The sequence below is a fragment of the Pagrus pagrus genome (assembly GCF_965226575.1).
Source record: "Pagrus pagrus genome assembly, chromosome: 6".
Taxonomy (NCBI): domain Eukaryota; kingdom Metazoa; phylum Chordata; class Actinopteri; order Spariformes; family Sparidae; genus Pagrus; species Pagrus pagrus.
In genome coordinates, this window is record NC_140190.1 from 12,689,470 (window position 1) to 12,707,857 (window position 18,388).

Consider the following 18,388-nt stretch of genomic DNA (forward strand, 5'->3'; position numbering starts at 1 on the left):
ATGTGCATTAACAGTAACTCATTGATAACATGTTACAATGAATAGCCTATAAACGCTAAATAATATGAATCTGTAAAGTAACTAAACTAAATGTATCAAATAAATGTAGTGCAGAGGAATTATAAAGCTTGAGAAGTAAAGCACCTCAAAATTTCCCTGATAAAGCCATATCGGTCGACCCCCTGGTGAATACATTGCAATTTTTACAAGTACATTTAAATGACAACGGCTTATTTCAATAAAAATATGCAATTTAAGTTCAAGTAAAAAAAAATATATATATATATATATATATTCCAACCACAAAAGTCTACATGAAAAAAGAAATGGACAATATATCTGATGAAACATAAAACCATCAGAAAAAAGCATAAAATATTTAATATAATCAGTGAAACTTCACCAAAAACCTAAGTGCAGTAAAATACTTGAGTATCCAATAAAATGCTGATATATCAGAATAAAAACATATTGTGTAAGCATGAGTAAAAATATGTAAGGTGTCTGTTAGGTGCTGGCTGGCTGTAAAGCAGTCTGACAACAGGGGGTGGGAGGGTGTTGGTAGTGCTGAGTGCGGTAAACATGAGTGAAGTCGTTTTATTTTCTTGTTACAACTCATGTAACTGATGAGGATCACAAACTGGACCTTGCTGCTGATGTATCTTCTGCTTTGGTGACGGTTTTATTTTGAAAAGTGACATAAAGCCTCCAGCAGCTGACTGCCACTGACCAATCAAACGTCTCTCTTACACAGAAAGAAATACCATAGAAACACCACTGATGTGGTAATAAAAATGTATAGACAACAATTTTTCAGAGTGACGTTTTATACACTAACATCTTGATGCAAACACCTCCACGATGACACCTGAGATGTACACAGATCACCTGTTGCTGCCTCTCATTAGCTGACATCCCCCCCCCCATCAGCCCCTCCACCGGAGCCTGATCTGTCTGCTTTGTGTTTATGCGATTAGGAAAGCATTATTCCAACATGGAGGAAGGGGGTCGTGGAGCTACTACCGTGCAGACGCGGGCACTCCTACGCCTTCAGTCTCCCTCCGCCGCTCATTGGTCCGTTCAGCATCTTCAGCACCACGCAGGCTGAACAGCGACACACGGCCGTGCAGCTCTCACCAGATGAGGATGCCGAGCGGCGGACGCTGCCCTCCACGGTGACAGTCACACTTGTTTTCTTTTCTTTTTCTTTTTTCTTTTTTGTTTTTGTTTTAAAAGCCCTGATGCGATCGTTTCACCAGGCTTCACCAGATGTTGACAGTCGGTTTATTTACAGCTGACTGTGATCGGAAATCGCCTCCCTGTGTCGTCTAACTCTGCAAGAGGAAGCTGTTTTTTTTCCCTTTTTTCTTCTTCTTTTTTTTTTTTTTTAATCTCTCTCTCCCATCACAGATGCTCCGACTCCCAGGTTGCGTTGGTTTCACCGGGTCTCCCTCCCGTCGAGTCGACAGGCGGCATGACGGACAGTAACGCCGCCGCTCGGGTTACAGGCAGCGGCAGCATCTCATGTCCAGTGCCGCATCAACAAGCCTCGCCGCCCGACCACCGGGTCCCCCTGCCGGCGCCCCGGTGTCCGCCGGTCCCCCGACGCCTCTTGTGACATGACAGCTCGGGGAAGGAAGAAGAGGATCAAGGGTTACAGGCAAGGGTTCCTGCAGGAATCCTTGAGGAGAGGGCGCACGGAAACGGACAGTGAGGATACAATCATATCAGAAATTCATGTGATACTTTATTAATCCCTGCTGGGTGTTTGTCTTGTGGCTTGGAGCCTCCGGAGGGGTCAGAGCCCGGGACATGAGCAGGGCCTGCTGACACAGAGGGACTGAACCTGGACCCTGGACCCCCCCACCACCACCCTCCTCACTCAAGCCTTATTGTGATTGTGATCGGGGCCTACGGAGTGGTAGCACCCACCTTTGCCTTACAGCTTCATCTGATGCACGGCCTCATAGTGTTGGTACTGGTCGAGTCCCGGTCAGCAGCGCTGCTCCCCAGGCCTGTCGGGCTCTCTTGGCTGCTCCTGACCATCACCTTCACCTGCACAGCCATGGGCTGCATCCAGAGCATAGCCTGTAACAAGTCGCGCATCAAGCGGGAGAACATCGTGGTGTACGACCTGTCCGCCACCATAGACCACTGCCCGACTGTCATCGAGGAGAACTCGCCCATAGTGCTTCGATACAAGACGCCCTATTTCAAAGCCTCGGCGCGGATTGTGATGCCTCCCATCCCGCGCAATGAGACATGGGTGGTGGGCTGGATCCAGGCGTGCACCCAGATGGAATTTTACAACACCTACGGAGACGTCGGCATGTGAGTTCACACCTCTGTTCACCCGCGTCCCCATCCGACCCTCGTGACGTGCTTTCAGATGCAACATTTAAAAATAAATCAAATAAAATAAATACAGCGTGCGTGAGGGTTTGGATGCACGCGCGCACACTCTGTACAATAACATGTTCCGCGCTTGTGCATCACGCAGAGGAGCATTTGTGCGCGCAGCAGGTTAACTGTGCTTCATTCAGACGCCCACCGACAGATTCTGTTCCTGTGACTTTGGCACCCAAATATAAAAGCTGCTATTAAAAGGAGCTAAACAACAGTTGATGCTCTCACACTCTGAGACATGTCCTCCCCCACCACACACACACACACACACACACACACACACGTATGTTATCTGGAGGGCATATGTGAGGGGGTGTTTAATCCTGGAGTGGGTGGGCGTAGGGGTGAGAGGATATGGGGGGCTTAGGGGGGCTTGTCATCAGATTTGGTCGTGTAAGCGCAACAAATAGATGGAAGAGGGCCACCAGATGACAAAAACTGTTGGGGGCACACAAAGAGATGATGTTAATCCGCTGACACACTGAACCACTAGATATCACATACAGCCGGCTGCTGCGGCCTCACTTCAAGCTCATGTCTGGATGCGATTGTTGAAGCCTTTGTGAGATGATCTTGTCGCTTCTGTTGTTTTCCTGGTAAACAAAAAACACAACTTTTTATGCTTCAGACTTAAAGGAGTATGCCGACAGTCCTTCATCATTTTATCATCCAAGGTTGAAAAAAGTGGAAAAGTTGGCACGTTTCAGCTCCCTGATTTGGCAAAACGACAGCCACAAACAGTAAAATGCAGAGAGAAGCAGCATTTATACACATTTGGAGTTAAAACTTAGTAGGATAGCTGATAATTAATTGACAAAACAGAGGTGTTTTTTTCGGTTTATCCACTAATCAATGCACTAGTCTATGTGAAAGGGATCTCTTTTGATGTCAGGACTAATTATTTTCAATTAACAGCCGACAGACCCGGAAAATTATTATTGCTCATCCAAGCAGTGAGATCCAATGCTTGAGTGACTGATTGAGGCTTTAAAAAGCAAACTTAACAGTAGTTGAACACATTTTTTATTATTATTATTTACTGACAATAGTTCCTCTAAGCAGTGGAAGGATCACCCATAATTGTTCCCCTCGTGGATCTCGTGGATATTGTGCGTTTAAGGGAACACAGTTACCCAGAATTCTCCACTGTTTCCAGCCTCACACTGTCTGTCTCCTCTCAGGTCGAGCTGGGAGCTGCCTCAGCTTCGAGAAGGTCTGGTGAGGGCCATCAGCGACTCAGACGGCGTGAGCTACCCCTGGTACGGAAACACCACAGAAACTGTCACCATAGTGGGCCCCACCTCCAAGCCATCCCGCTTCATCGTCAGCATGAACGACAATTTTTACCCCAGCGTCACCTGGGCTGTGCCGGTCAGTGAATCCAACACGCCCCTACTGACTAACATCAAAAGGGACCAGAGCTTCACCACCTGGCTGGTGGCGCTCAACACCACGTCCAGGGAAAAGATCCTGCTCCACACCATCAAGTGGAGGATGAGGGTCGACATCGCCGTGGATCCGTCCCTGCCTCTGGGCTCCAGGGCCAGGCTGGTGGGCCGGGTGCATCAGGACCAGCCGCGGGTGTTGACCCGCATGGAGCCCATCCCTCCGAACGCCATGGGGAGGCCCAACGCCAACGACGCCCAGGTACTGATGTGGAGGCCGAGGAGAGGACCTCCGCTCGTCGTCATACCGCCCAAGTAGAGTGTTGAGAGCATCGGATCGGCCGTTTGTTACATCACATCAGAGTGCAGCGAAACGGCTGAGGAGACAATCAGACGAAAAAACAAAAATTGAAGATCTATAATCAGGCCGAGGTTTGAACTGTCATTGGCACAAAACAGAGTCTTTTAGCGCGTAAAATCTTGAGGGGACAACTGCCTTAATTCCCCACTGCTGCCTTTGACGATCCAGAAAGTGTGTTGGTCTCTCCTTCAGGTGCTGTTGAGCTGTCCTGGCCTTCACTCCAGCCCAGCACAAATGAGCAAAGCTAACTCTGGTGCTGGGATTTAACTCAAACCTGTACTGTAGCTACTCAGGCCCAGAAAGAAACGATCAAGCCTAAACACAGACCCTGTTTAAAAAGGTTCTTCGGCCTTAATGATGACGTAATACTGGCCTGCTCTGTACTGTGCAGTGAAGTGCTGATGTGTAAGAGTGTAACCAAGGAAAGGTGTTCGTGTTTATGTGTCATACAGGTCGGACAAGTTTATTCATGACGGACAGAGATAAGTATAATATCAGCTGAGGTGTTGGAGACGGTGTGAGTGTGGGTGTGCAGGCATGTGTGTATGTGTTTGTGTGTTTTCTATAATGGAGCCCCAGGGTTGGGTCCGGGCTTGCTGCTTTGTCACACCAGACTGCCTCACACACACATTGACACACACACACCAGGGCCCTCATTTGTGACAACAGACAGATTGTCGACATACACGCATCCTCAGAGCTACTTTTCTTTTTTTAAACATATCACATAAAAATGTTGAAATCACAGCTTGGATTTAATGTTGATGCACACGATTTGTGCAGCGAGAAAGAATTTTAAATGAAGCCCTGCAGCAGGATTTCTTTTTTAATTTCAAACACAAATGGCCAGTTCATCCAAGCTGCAGAGCTTCTCGCTCCCTGCCTTTTGAAAGCCAGCGATGCCTGTGTTGATGACAGCCTTCTGCAGTAAAAACATGATTTTGTCTTTCCCAAGTCCAATCTGATCAGCTTTGTGAGGCGGAGACGCAAGGTTACTTTACTTTACATGTCATAAAAGGAGTCTGTCTTCGGTTTGTCCTCTGCAAGTGAAACAATGCATCTTTATCCAGTCAGTAAATGTTGTTTAAGGACACAGATTGTCGTGAAAGATGATTATATTTACGTTAGAAGATTTAAAGGGTACCTACACCAATTTTACACATTAAAGTGTGTTTACAGGTCTTGGGGAGTGCTGCTACATATGTGAAAAAAGTAGTATAAAGCCTTTTGTGGCTTCAGAGGAAGCAGCTTGTCTACAGTGATGTCACTCAGTCGCTCAGTTGCATTGTGGGTAATGAAGGAAGCAGAATGCGTGGATTACAAAAGGTGACCTCTCTCGTCCTGCTGTATCGATTTTGATCCTTTAAACTTTCCACGATGAGTCCAACTTCTTTAAAAGGAGTGCAGTACAGACCAGTGGACGCGTTTTCAAAACCTGGTGCCTACATTACCCACAATGCAACTTTGGCGCTGAGTGACATCACTAGAGGCATTTTTTCAGATTACATGCAGCTTCCTCTGGAGCCGCAAAAGGTCTCATGTATGCAGCAGTACTCCCCATGACCTGTAAACACACTTTAATGTGTAAAATTGTGAAGTTACCCTTTAAAAAAATCAGTTTACCTGCATTACAAAAAAACATAGCTTCTCACCTACTTCTAGCAGGATTAAGTATCTACCAGTGAGATGTCTGGCTCCAGGTTGGAGGTGAAGGAAATATCTTCAGTGATAACAGCTTTGACAAACTGCTTTTAAACACGACAGCAGCTCTGTGAGGCTGACTGTTGCTTACTAGCAATACGTACAGCTGAGGCTGATGGGAATATCTTTCTGCAGGTATTTGGTCATAAACCAAAATTTGGACTAGACGAAAAGTCAGTTAATAGCCAAAGTAACTACGATTCATCCTCTGGGCACCATGGATATCTGAGCCAGATCTCATGACCGCCCATCCAGTAGTCGTTTAGATATTTAACTAAAAAGCGAGAATGTAAACCTCATGGTGGCGTTCGAGGAATTAACAAAATAACTGGCATTTACACTAAATCTTCTATGAACAATGAATGTCTGTTCCAGGGATGTTGATGATTGTTTTATATTACTGATGATTAACAAATAATCGATTGTTAAGGCAGCTGACTATCAATTAAAGAAATTCCTTCATAGCTGCACTTTGTTGTTTTGGGGAAGAAATTTTAAATCAGAAGAGAAAAATCTTCATTAACTGATTTTTTTTTATGCCTAAACAAACTAAATAAACAAACTGACCTTTAAGGACAAAAATGTTTCGTACCGTTTTACTTTGTTTATATTTGGCGGACCCTGCCACCTTTCTAGCTTCAAACAGTGTTGTGGGGACCTTATTTTCCTCTGAGAACAGCTTGTTTATTCACTTATTTAAAAAAATAATAATCCGAGTTTGTATAATTACTTCATTAATATTGTAAATATTAAAATTCAGAGTCTGAATTTCTTCTCCAAAACTAAATAGTGCCCCTTTAATTGGATTCAAATGGTTTATTGTGACATATTTTAACTTTGTAAACAGAAACTACAGCTCCCGTAATATTGGATATTGCACTTGGCCATATTGCAATTACAATAATATTCCGATTAATTGTTCAACCCAACCAGGAAACATCTAGGTCAGGCTGAAATACATTTTTAAATACTTTGTCAAAGCATTGAGCAGAAATGACATTTCCTTCACCTACATCACACTGAATGGTTAATCAAAGGGACAGACATCTAAAAACCTGAACTGGAACATCTGCGTGCCTCGATTCCGGTAGAAGCAAAAAAAAAAAAAGTGCTTTGTTTGTAATTTGGTGAACTGAACCTTTAAAGATTGGTGCAGTATTTGGTTTACAGACTCTCCTGTGCCATTCTGAGCTTTTATAAAGTGTGTTTTTATGAAGATTCACGACTGATGAAGGTGAAACACCAGAGTGCAGCTTACAGAACATTTCACGGTCACGTTGAATCTCAAAATGTTGCTTACCGTTTTCCAGGCGGGTCTATAGTACGCTGTGTTTCTGTCGGTGCACAGTCAGCGAGCCGGTGAAATAGATCATGCTGAAGTGCTGAGCTGGTCGAGAGGAGACAGAGATGAAGAGAGGCGGAGGATGTAACCACCTTATCTTGCCCATGCTGCTCATTACTCCTGGTGCAAACCGAACGAGCCTTCACACGCAAACACACACACACACCTCACTTAGAACGACACTAAAGCCGCGATCATCTGAAGGAGTGTCCTGCCTCATCATACACTGTAGAGGGCGTGGACATTAAATATTTTAACCACATGCTCATTGTAGCCATGACACAGGAGCAGTTAGTGAGGCGAACAACATCCGAGAGCTCACGTCGACAATCAAGGGAAACATCTAGAGCAGCACTTTAAACTGGAGAATCAAAGTAGGTGATCTTTAGGATTGAGGCTTTTATAGGGTGAAACAAAGCGGAAACTTTTTCACATGTTGCCCCGATTAAAATAAAGTGTTAAGAAGAAAAAAAAATACATTCATACTTGACAATGAGGTCACACAGCGTTCGGTCTGTGTGCATCAGGGCCTCAAGTGTCTTTTACAGTAACAGATGTGCCTGAGGACTCGAGGGCGGAGCGCCACTTCATGAGGAGCGTGACTCGTGAATTGTCCTGCTGATTGACTGGAGTCTGATGCAGTTATTTGTTTAACATGACTGGGTAAAAAAAAAAAAGAAGAAAAAAAAAGGTGTTTTACAGTGTTATATTATGAAGGACATGAAACTCTGGCGTGTTGCAGTCCTTTCTCTCAGACTGTCTGGCTTTTGCATGCAGTGTTTTTAAACTCATTAAAACAAATGCCAAAAATATCAACGTGTGAATTTATTCATGTAGCTCGCAGTTCTCAGGCGACATGCCAAGTATTAAATTAGACAAGGTCGACGTGTGAATGTGCAAAGATTTATATAGGATCAGATGTCAGGGGAGAAGACTGAGATGCCTTTTGACTTCATTTTATCAGTTCCAGGCCTGTAACGACAACGACGTCATCGACTTATACATTACTTTATCAACTTATCGACGTACGTATATGACCTCGATCATTGTTGCTGACCTCGTTGTGTTTACATAAGATTGTCACCAACATTTGAGCCAAGATGATGCAAGAACAACTAACAGGGATTTCAATACCATTATAAGTATTTCTTCACTTTTTATTTATTGTTGTTGTTTTTGTTGTTGTTGTGAGGACTGATTTAATTCATTCAGTATATTTTTTTTATATTTTTCACATTTCAATTCCAGTGTCTGAATATTATTTATTGCTCTTTGAAATGGTGTACTTACACTATTATGCTATTAATTATCATGTATCAGTGGCATGAAATGGTTTTCAACTGGCAATAATATAATTATTAGTTCGTCCAACAAAGAGAAAGTTACTGTGACAGGTCGAAAGCAGTCAAAGTTATAAATGTGTGTGTGTTTTAGTGCAGAAAAATCTGGGAGGAAACACATTGTGAATAAAACACAATAAACACATTCAGAAAATTTCAAGGAAACATGTTTCTTTTTATAAAAGATTCACATATTGGTAATTTCAAATAATAAAGTTATTAATTATACCCGCTTTATCCCAAGAAAAAGAAAAATAGTAGTTCCAGGAGAAAAACACCAGTCAAATCATACAGTCCAAGGTTACTTTGTGTGTAAATAATGCCTCACAGATGTCTGATGTAATGAGTATTTAATAGGGATGCACGATAATATCGGCAGGTCATCGGTATCGACCGATGAAGGCTTTATAGGTGCACTATGCACCTTTTTTACGGGCCTATAAACAAACAGAAACACACCTCTTGATTCAAAGAATAGCAGTTTGCATAGCTAAGGCCGGGCTACGACTACAGGAGTTTAATTAAATCCTAATTCTCACCTTGGTGCCAGTGTTTGGCGCAGATTATCTGGTAATGTGAGGTTTTAAACATCAAGATGTACCTGTAAGTCAGATGTTTAACATTTTCATGTGTAATCATTAGAGAAAAATGGGTCTGTATTTCTTTTATTTTTGGTGTTGTTCGATCAGAAAGAGCCAATTGGCCATCTGGAGGTCCAACAGTTCAAGAATATAGGTCAAAACAAGTGGAAGTGGCCCTTTAAGATGATATAGCAGCATTAGTTGGAATGAACACACACTGTGACAACGTAGTTTTACAGTTTACGTTTAGAAAAGCATCGTATGTCTGCATCTGAATGTGAATCCCGTTTACAGAGAGACTTGATATTCTCTGCAATTAGGTGTAAAAAGATACGTACTTATATCGGTATCAGCAACGGTGATCGGCCAAAATGAGTTGGAAAATATCGGCTTAAATTCAAATATCGTGCATCCCTAGTATCAACTATTCAGTCAGTTCAGACTTAGCTGGGCCGCATTCAGTGATTTTTGATAACTTCACCACAAAATGGACAGAATATATCGTTACACGAGCACAGGACATGGATGTTGGTAATCAGTGGCTTTGAAAAGTCATGTAAACTTCCTAATTAATGAATGAATAAGTTAAACAGACAATTCATCGAGAGTTACAGATTACAATTTAAACGGTGCTATCATTTACACCCAAGGTTAACGTAATTTCAAGTTGTACAAAAATCATCTTCAGCACATAATCAAACCGTCCTGATGATTAACTCTTGTCACAGCCCAGAACAGTATTTCTACACCCAGATTACTGTCAAACATTATCGAACATTAAACTCCACCAGACGCAGACAGACCAGAGTGGTACAGTAAAACAGTTCTGTCACTGAGACGCGCTGTATATGTTATCAAAGACACCCCGGTGACTATATGCTGCCTGGCAACGGAGACTGTTTCCAAAAATAGCTGAATGAAACCCAACATGAGAGCCGTAATTAAGGAGACAATATGAGTTATGGTCACTTCATCTACCACAGTCTGAAGGCTCTAAGTGCATCGAATTGTTCATTTTTTTGTCCCGATTTCTGCCTCCCAGGCAGCCAGGCCTCTTAAGCTGTGTACAAATCCGCCTCTGCAGCAGACTCTAACCCCAACTGGGGCCTCAAACTAACCTTGATTATTTGCCCGTTATGGCTCGTGGTATTGTACACAGCTTTAGAGTAAACAACTGCTCGGCGGCCTCGTTTCAGGGAGAACAAATGGCCTAAAATGTGCTTTCAGAGCTTTATGTGGGACAAGAAGGAGCCTCGATACTGCAGCTCCGACTACATGTAACCAATTTTGAAGAACTCCTGCCTGTCTGCGCCTTTAATCCTTTCGTGTATAGGTGTGATTGATGTGGCAGTAACAGTGACTGGCAGTCAAACAGGTTCTTAATCAACACAATCAGTCGGTCCTGTCGAGAATCTCTCTCCACATATGGAGGTGTGGCAGCCAGGATTATCTCTACAGCGGTAGTTATGAACAGTTTCTCTTCTCACTGCTTCTCTCGTCAGCTGAGGCACTTTTGGTGTGTGAGACCCATCGCAGCGTTGTGCTTGCTTTTTGTTTTAACCCTCGGTCCCCGTCTTCTTTTCCCAACCTGCTTACCTCCTCTCTTCCTCCTCCACTGCTCTGTCTCTTCCTTTCTGTGATCACAATATATGATAAAGACCTTTCCCCTTCTTTTCCTCCAGCCCTCTGTCCTGCTTTCCCCCTCCATGTCTTGACGCTTCAACAGGACCTCCTGCTGCTGCTGTAGTGTCAGCCGTGAGAGTCCTATGCCCTGCTGGGGTTGGGGGCCGGCTTCCCTTCGTAGCCGTACAGGAAAGTGGCCGCGATGACCAAAAGGGCCCCCAGGAAGAAAACGCTGTGGATGACAGCAGACGACACCGTCAGCTTGAGAAAATGTGATTATGAGAAAGAAAAACAAAGATTTAGACGGAGAGGGTGTGACTGATTTCTCTACCCGGTGGGGTCGAAGTCCTGCAGCCAGAAGTAGGATATTAGAGTTGACAGGATGATGGAGAGCGATGTAGCAAAGCCCTTGAGGATGTTGTCTGCATACTTGATGACCGCTGCTATGACCAGACCACCCAGCGCCTGGAGAAACAAACACAGGGACACAGATGTACGAAGGCATGACCTGTACGGGCCGACAGAGAGTCTGATCCACGAAATAAAGAGTCTGTTACCCCAGAGGCTTCATAATATATTTGACAGAAACACATATTAAATCGCTGGCAGTGGAGTGAGCGTTACCTGCAGCGCCACGACGGTCCAGGTGATCGTGTTGTATCCCTGGAACATACCCGACTCCTTCACCCTCTCTCCATCGTAGGCCAGCATCCCGAAGAGGCCAAACACCAGGCCGAACATCCCTGAAACACACACAGCTTAATGCTGCTAGACTGTGGATTTGTTTGTGAAGGATTTCCAGCGACAGTCCAAAGGATGTGACTTTATTCACGTTCGAGTGCCTCTTCTCAGTGGCTCTCTCTGCTCCGCTAACAGTGAGTGTCAGACTAAACCAGCACGATACAGAAGGTCCACAGAGTCCCTTTAAAATTGAGGTTAAGTGTACCTCTATGACTTCAGTGAACATTTCTGAAATAGTCAAATAACACAAAACCACATACAGACGTTTTGAACAGATAAAACAAACAAGCTTAAACGTGTTTTCTGCGCACTTTAAAGGTGCTTTAAGTCAGATTTTGTTACCTACATGCTAGCTCTTTCTCCACAGTTCTAATCTTCATGCTAAAGATAACCTAGCGTTAATGGTCTTCTGGGTTTAGCTTTCTATTTAGTTTAAACTCAATCTTCTCATCTAACTCTTGGCATAAACCAAAACAGTGAAGTATTCCTTTAATACCTTGCCACAGCATGTAAGCATTCAACTACGGTGTTTTTCTTCCCTACTTTCCTAAAAACGCTGTCACTCACGATTTCATTTCCAACCTACAGCATGTCAATTGTGTTTCCTTTTATTTTAATCGTTGTGCAAAAGGTCTAAGCACAAACTAATTTGCATCACAATCATATAAAATAGAGACATTTTGCTCATCAAATGTCTTAAAAGACTCGACTATACAAAATTCTCGGTTTATTTGCCTCATTGCACATTTTCTTCTTTCACTTTCACAACTACGAACAACAAAAACGGCAAAATGAGCGCGCTGCATTTTCTTCCTGCTCTTGCTGCAGATCTAGGCTCCAACATTTAATGCAGGTGAAAAAGCTCCAAGCTCACACCAGGAATCACAAGAGACTTAACACATGCCTCACACGCTCCGCGGTAAAAATAAACTAGACAGGAACATTCATCTTAACAGAAACATATCGGAGGTAAAAAGCCCAGCTGGCTCTCTGAGCAGGGAAGAAAGGAAAATGCGCACACACACACACACACACACACACACACACACACACACACACACACACACACACGCTCGCCTCAGGAACAACGATGCAGGGCCTTTTTCAATCTGTTTTCAACAACTCCTCTCAACAATATTCCTCTGTGGATGGAGGAGTATCGATCGAATGAGACTTCAACATTTCTTTTCGGTGTACTGAATCACATTTTATATGTAAGAAGAGCTGTTATTGTTTAAGACCGACTGGATTGAATCGCTGATCCTTGAAAACTGACCTAGCTGGATGTTGCGGACCCAGACGCTCTGTTTGCTCTCCTTTAAGATCTTCTCAAAGTAGACGCCGGCGAACCCACTGGAGCAGCACGCCACCAGAACCGCTGTCACGCCGACAAACTGGGAGCCTGTAGAGAGGGCCTCCTTCTCCGAGGCCGCCGGGGACTCAGAGGGCCACTGCAAACACAAGAGAAACACTTAAATTACGATGAACCGACGAATTGCTTTCGCACATTTATACAGATTAAACAAACAAGATGTACCGTGTTGATTAGTGAGCATTAGAGGTGCTGATAGGTACATTTTGCTATCTTTGGACAGAACCAGGCTAGCTGTTCTCGTCTGCTAGCTGTAGCCTAATATCTAAAGGACTCATATTGTAGAAAAGTAAGATTTCCATCTCTTTTTTGATTGTTAAGCAGGTAAGTATCAGAACGCTCAATCCACAGAGAAATCCACACAGCCCATGTTCAGAAACTCAGACTTCAGAAACGCTTCTCCCGCGCATGTCATCGCTTATTTTTTTGACGAGACAGTCCTCGGCAGAAATAGACCTGAAAACGACCTATAGACCGTCATATCGACATCACACCAGCGTTACACAACAGTTTTAACATCTGTATCTGTAGAGTATCTGTCAGGAGAGAATACACACAATAGGTAAAGGGTGTTTTTTTTTCTCCAGTGCACTCTCCTTCTCCCTCCTGTATTCTTACTCTTTCAACGGGGGTAAAGGAAAATCACAAAGAATCATGAAGTTGAAATGAGGAGTTATCTGTACAACACAACACAAAACCTAAATAAGGTGTGAGCTGGCTGGAGGGAGATCGCCAGGAAACTTAATGTCAAAAAACAAACATCTCTACTTGCAATTTCCAGTAGAGAAAACATCTAAATATCACAGTTTAAAGCACAAGTTCTCAGTACAAACATAGGAGGGCAGGCTATCTTAGCAAACTCGCTTATGTTTTGCTTCAGAGATAACATCTCTAATCTGATCTTCGTGCTCAGCTGAGAGGTGCTTGGCTTGTTTACATGACATAACGGACTGCATAGTTAACGGACTGCATTTAGGACACATCGTCAAAGAGACAGTGACTAAAATGTTCAGAGAGAGTGAAGAGGTGCTGCAGCAATGGGCAGATTGAGAAAAAAATAAAAGTATGGTCCTGAAAATGAAACCTTCAAAAGTAAAGATGTGATAGTGATATCAGTTTGCAATAGGAAACAGAAAACACAACCAGTGTGTCAATAGAAGAGGATGCAAAGCAGAATGTGTCGACACTAACTGTCCTATGAAACAGCTCCTGTGAAAAAACTCTTTGTTTCGTGCTCGACGATGCAGGGCACCTGAAATTCGAACAAAGGCATCTTCACAACTTTGCCGAGCTGCGAGAACGCTGCAGAGTTTGAGTTTCTCTGCGTTTTGTGCTGCAGTAAGCAGGAAAATAGATGATGATCTCTGGTTGTGCAAAGTAAAAAAAAAATATTGTAGCTACTGCAGTTTTTTATGCTTTGGTAAAGATTTGAGAAAGTTAACAACCCTTTGAACAAGATGTTGTTTGCCTTCCACCTCCGATACCTACGCCAAAACAAACCCCGCTGAGTGAGAACTAACAGCACGAACCTTGAGGACGAACAGTGAAAACGAGAAGTTGCATCGATGCAAAACAGGCCAATTATTTCTCAACGGATTCACGCTGGCTTTTTAGCACATTTATATGTTTTTTGGTGGGTGTCTGCAAACAGAATAGCCGCTGTGGGTGTGTCCTCACATGGTTTCATGGATAAACTAATGTCACATTCCTGCACACAAGCTGGTTACACAGCGTGGAGTCAATATTTCTATCTGTCTGATCTTTTACGAAGGTGTATCCTCTCATCCTCCTCCTCCTCCTCTTCCATTGTGCTTCTGTCTGAGTGCTCAGCCAATATAAAGATCACGTCCGGTGTAATACCAACTGACAGGCATTTTCTTTGTTTTGCCAAGAAGGAGGAGGAGGTGATATCAAAACAGTCAACACTTCATCATTCGTCAGCAAAACCCTCGTAACCACTGGTGGCCAATATTTATTCAGTGCTCCAGTTCAGGCCTCATTATGTTGTTTTATTTATTCAACCTTCTCAGAACTCCCACTGAGGTGTCTTTTCTTTATCCGGCCACGAGAGGAAATTAAAGATCACACAATAACCAAAACTAAGAATTTACAATACGAAGCTGAGGAAATGCTTAATCAGACAATTAGACGCCTACAGAATTGGGCACAATCGCTTTCTTCCATTTAAGAGGCACTAAAAGATGGATTTTTTGGTATGAACCACAGAGAGGATGCTCTGTAGCCTGTTTCTAGAGAAGGTGAACAATGTGTGATTTTGCATTTAGTAAACGTGAAGCTGTACCGGACCTGCACGAGAGCCACTCCAGCCATCAGGATCAGCAACGAGAGCCACTGGTAGACGCCCAGCCTGCGACCCAGCATCGACACTGAGAACAGAGCCGTGGTCAGGATCTTCAGCTGGTACGTAACCTAATGGAGACGAAGTGGGAAAACTTTAAATAATCCATGAACGAGCGAGGGAGGATGTGCTAATCGAGAAATGTCTCGGAAAGACACATCAGCTCTAGTATGAGTCACACTGTGAGTCAAGCAGATTCACACAGCCTCCCAACCCAACCCGCCCTCTGCTGTACCTGGTAGGTGGCTGCATCCAGGTTGGACAAGGCGACGTACAGCAGGTTGTTCTGCAGCGTGTAGATCCCCGAGGGGATCGCCAGCTTCAGCGTTTCTATGGGTTTGTTGGCAATTTCCTGACGCAGGACGCTGTTCAGAGCTCGCATGCTGTAACCTGAGGAGTAGAAAAAAACTATTCAGACCACAGTCAGCAGGGCAGCCGCTTAGTCAAGTAACAGGTTCCAGGTTTCACAGGTGAAACAGTAAACCTGATTTTAGCATCAGGCATTCGGACAGGTGTGACCTAAAAAAGGGAACCCCCTGAAGTAACGTTCTCTATTTCTTTTGTGCTTCAGTTGGACAACATCACCTCGACAAACCTGTTTTCTCAGTGAGGGGAACTTCTCCAACTACTGTTTAAGGGCTATTTTTAGTCAGGCAGATATTAATTATTGAACCGCAATACTTTTGTTTAACCATAAATGTGTCTGTAGCACTTCCAGTACCAAATGCGGACAATCTTTTACTGAACGTGTGAGAGAACTTAATCAAAAAATAGGTTGATATTTCTCAAAGAACAGAATTGCAATAGCATCAATACCGAAACTCAGATGTTGTATCACCTTGTTGTAAAAAAGCCTTTGACAATAGGCTTTGACAATACAATTCTTAACTATCGTAGTCATTGTTGTTTTAAATGGTTTATGAGTATTAGCAGATGTAGCCTATAATCTTTTAGCAACAAAAGCTGCTCAACATCCTCCCAGATCTATATTTGACAAGTAGGAGGTTCAGAATAAGTTGACCATCATCATGGGCATTGATCAGAAAGCAGGTAGAGCAAAGAAACTTCAGCACCTTTGTCTTCAAACAGAAGGTTTATTTCTACAATATCAAATAATCCATGAAATATAAACTGGAGCACAGAAAAACACACGTTGTGTGTCTGTTGCATCAATGTAAAGGTCAAATAGTGAATGAGTGGGTGTGCGGTCGTTAAATAGGGAGTGCTCAGCTGAACTTAAAGTAAACAAGGTGTGACCAAGACTGAAGAAGAGTTGACAGAGAGAAGAACAGGAATCTTTGTATATCTTTACAATCCATTCATAGTTTGTCATCCTGAGTGTCCGTACTGTAATTTTACTCTGAACATCTGTCTTCTTGAGGTTTCTTCCATTTTGGCTATTTGGGATTTGCGATATCTGAATGATCATTTCTGCCGCTTTAAAGGAAAACATGACTCCAGCTTCTCAAATGTGAAGTTTTGCTGCTTTTCTCTGTTTCACATTGATGTTAATGTTTCATTTTTGTGTTAGTATTTTACAGTATTGGACTGTTGGCTCAACAAAAGCAATCACAACACAGTATGACTTTGTGATGGCCATTTATCCTAATTTCTGGACACTTCACAGACCTCACACATTTAAATCAATAACAACATGACAGTAAATGGCTGAAGCATAATGAAAATAATGTGTTAGTGATCATCAGGTGTGTTCAGGTGCACTCACTGTGCTCCTTGAAGACGAGCAGCACGCAGGTGAGGATCTTCATCACCTCGGCCACCACCACAGCTGAGGAGGCCAGGTACCGCGGGCCCTCGGCCTGCAGGGTGCGGGAGTACCGCATGGTGAGCACCAGGGAGGTGGTCTGGAACACCAGCACGCCCAGAGAGAGGTACTTCAGCCGGGACGAGGCCATGGCCAGTGGTCGGTGGGAGGCTGGACACAGAGAGGGGAGCAAGAGGTCGATGTAGATACACAGTGGAGGCAGTTGGAAGTGTTGTTAGGAGGTTAATACAGACAAAGAAACAGCTGTTGAGGAGGACTTGCAAAACAGTTTTTCAGACACACACAGGTGAGAGGAGAGGTCGCTGACAGTCGCTCACCTTTCTGCCTTTTCTTCAACAGCTACTTCTCTCACGTAGATATTCGTCTGTACATAAAACAAACCCCTCTTTAGTGTTTAAACCTCGAAGTCTCGTCTGCTCCCAGCTGCTCTCTGTCAGGCAGACAGACCAGGTAGTGGAGGCTCAAACCCCAGCTGTCAAAACAGCCGCACTTCAAGTCCTGGCGTCCATTGACCCGCACCGGATGTCACCCGTCCGCCGAGAGCTGCACATTATCTTGTCCGGGTCTTCACAGCGACTGTCCCTTCATTCAGCGCCATCACGGTTTAACCCACCGTCAGAGGAAAGAGTCATTTATACCGAGAAAGTCTACAGGACGACACAAATCTCATACATGCAGAGTCCGGGATGACTTCCGTGTACGGACTTCTTCCTCGTGTTGCGTCACGGCTTCCTGCGCGAGCCAGCGCCCCCTGCGGGACTGGCAACAAACTGCACCACTCACACTTACTGCAGACTAGTGGAGTATAATTACATAATTACACGGATATTTTCACATTTATGGCTAAAGTGACACCTAATGATTATTTTCAATGAAACCGGTTCATTGAACACGCAGTAGGCACAAGCGAAACAAAGCATCTGTTTCAAATAAAACACTGAAAACACTGAAAGATTTAAAGGTTGCAAGACGTAAGCATTTCAGTTGACAACATTTGAAACTTTAAAGTGCAATATGTGATAAATGGCCAGCTGTTGACGTTATATTAAAAAAGGGGGGTGAGCATCTAGTGGTCCACAATGGGAGCTTAGAACAAATGAAATCAATTTTATTTATAAAGTCCAAAATCACAATCACATTGCCTCAGTGGGCTTTACAATCTGTACAGTGAGCAACATCCTCTGTCCTTAGACCCTCGATTCGATTGAGACAAACTTTGCCATATAGGAGAAAAAATCTTTTAATGGGGGAAAAAAGATGGAAGAAACCTCAGGAAGAGCCATAGAGGCGCTCCTTCTCTCAGGACGTACAGACATGCAATAGATGTTGCGTTTACAGAACAGAACGACAAAATCACAGTTTAAAAATGTCAAAGACAGAATGTCTGATAC

The 18,388-nt window shown here is 43.6% G+C and overlaps 2 protein-coding genes across 2 annotated transcripts; one reads left to right on the top strand and one right to left on the bottom strand.

Moving 5' to 3' along the window:
- The first annotated feature begins 1,673 nt into the window (after positions 1–1,673).
- fam78bb (family with sequence similarity 78 member Bb) lies at positions 1,674–6,369 on the top strand. The gene is made up of 2 exons (XM_084355367.1): positions 1,674–2,331; positions 3,588–6,369. The coding sequence occupies exons 1-2, from the start codon at positions 1,955–1,957 to the stop codon at positions 4,108–4,110; spliced, it is 900 nt and encodes a 299-aa protein (XP_084211493.1). The 5' UTR covers positions 1,674–1,954; the 3' UTR covers positions 4,111–6,369.
- A 2,315-nt stretch (positions 6,370–8,684) lies between these two features.
- slc35a3a (solute carrier family 35 member A3a) lies at positions 8,685–17,687 on the bottom strand. Its single transcript, XM_084355366.1, has 8 exons — positions 17,315–17,687; positions 16,938–17,147; positions 15,447–15,601; positions 15,160–15,282; positions 12,757–12,931; positions 11,364–11,482; positions 11,071–11,204; positions 8,685–10,971 (listed from the first exon to the last, which is right to left on the bottom strand). The coding sequence occupies exons 2-8, from the start codon at positions 17,125–17,127 to the stop codon at positions 10,881–10,883; spliced, it is 987 nt and encodes a 328-aa protein (XP_084211492.1). The 5' UTR covers positions 17,128–17,147; positions 17,315–17,687; the 3' UTR covers positions 8,685–10,880.
- Positions 17,688–18,388: the final 701 nt, after the last annotated feature.

Bases quoted from the DNA above. Each gene is read 5' to 3' on its own strand.
- fam78bb (XM_084355367.1), top strand. From the start codon at position 1,955: ATGCACGGCCTCATAGTGTTGGTACTGGTCGAGTCCCGGTCAGCAGCG. The intron at 2,332-3,587 runs GTGAGTTCACAC...GTCTCCTCTCAG, and splicing joins ACCTACGGAGACGTCGGCAT to GTCGAGCTGGGAGCTGCCTC.
- slc35a3a (XM_084355366.1), bottom strand. From the start codon at position 17,127: ATGGCCTCGTCCCGGCTGAAGTACCTCTCTCTGGGCGTGCTGGTGTTC. The intron at 15,602-16,937 runs GTGAGTGCACCT...TCTACTCCTCAG, and splicing joins GCTCGTCTTCAAGGAGCACA to GTTACAGCATGCGAGCTCTG. The intron at 12,932-15,159 runs GTCCGGTACAGC...TTGTGTTTGCAG, and splicing joins CTGGAGTGGCTCTCGTGCAG to TGGCCCTCTGAGTCCCCGGC.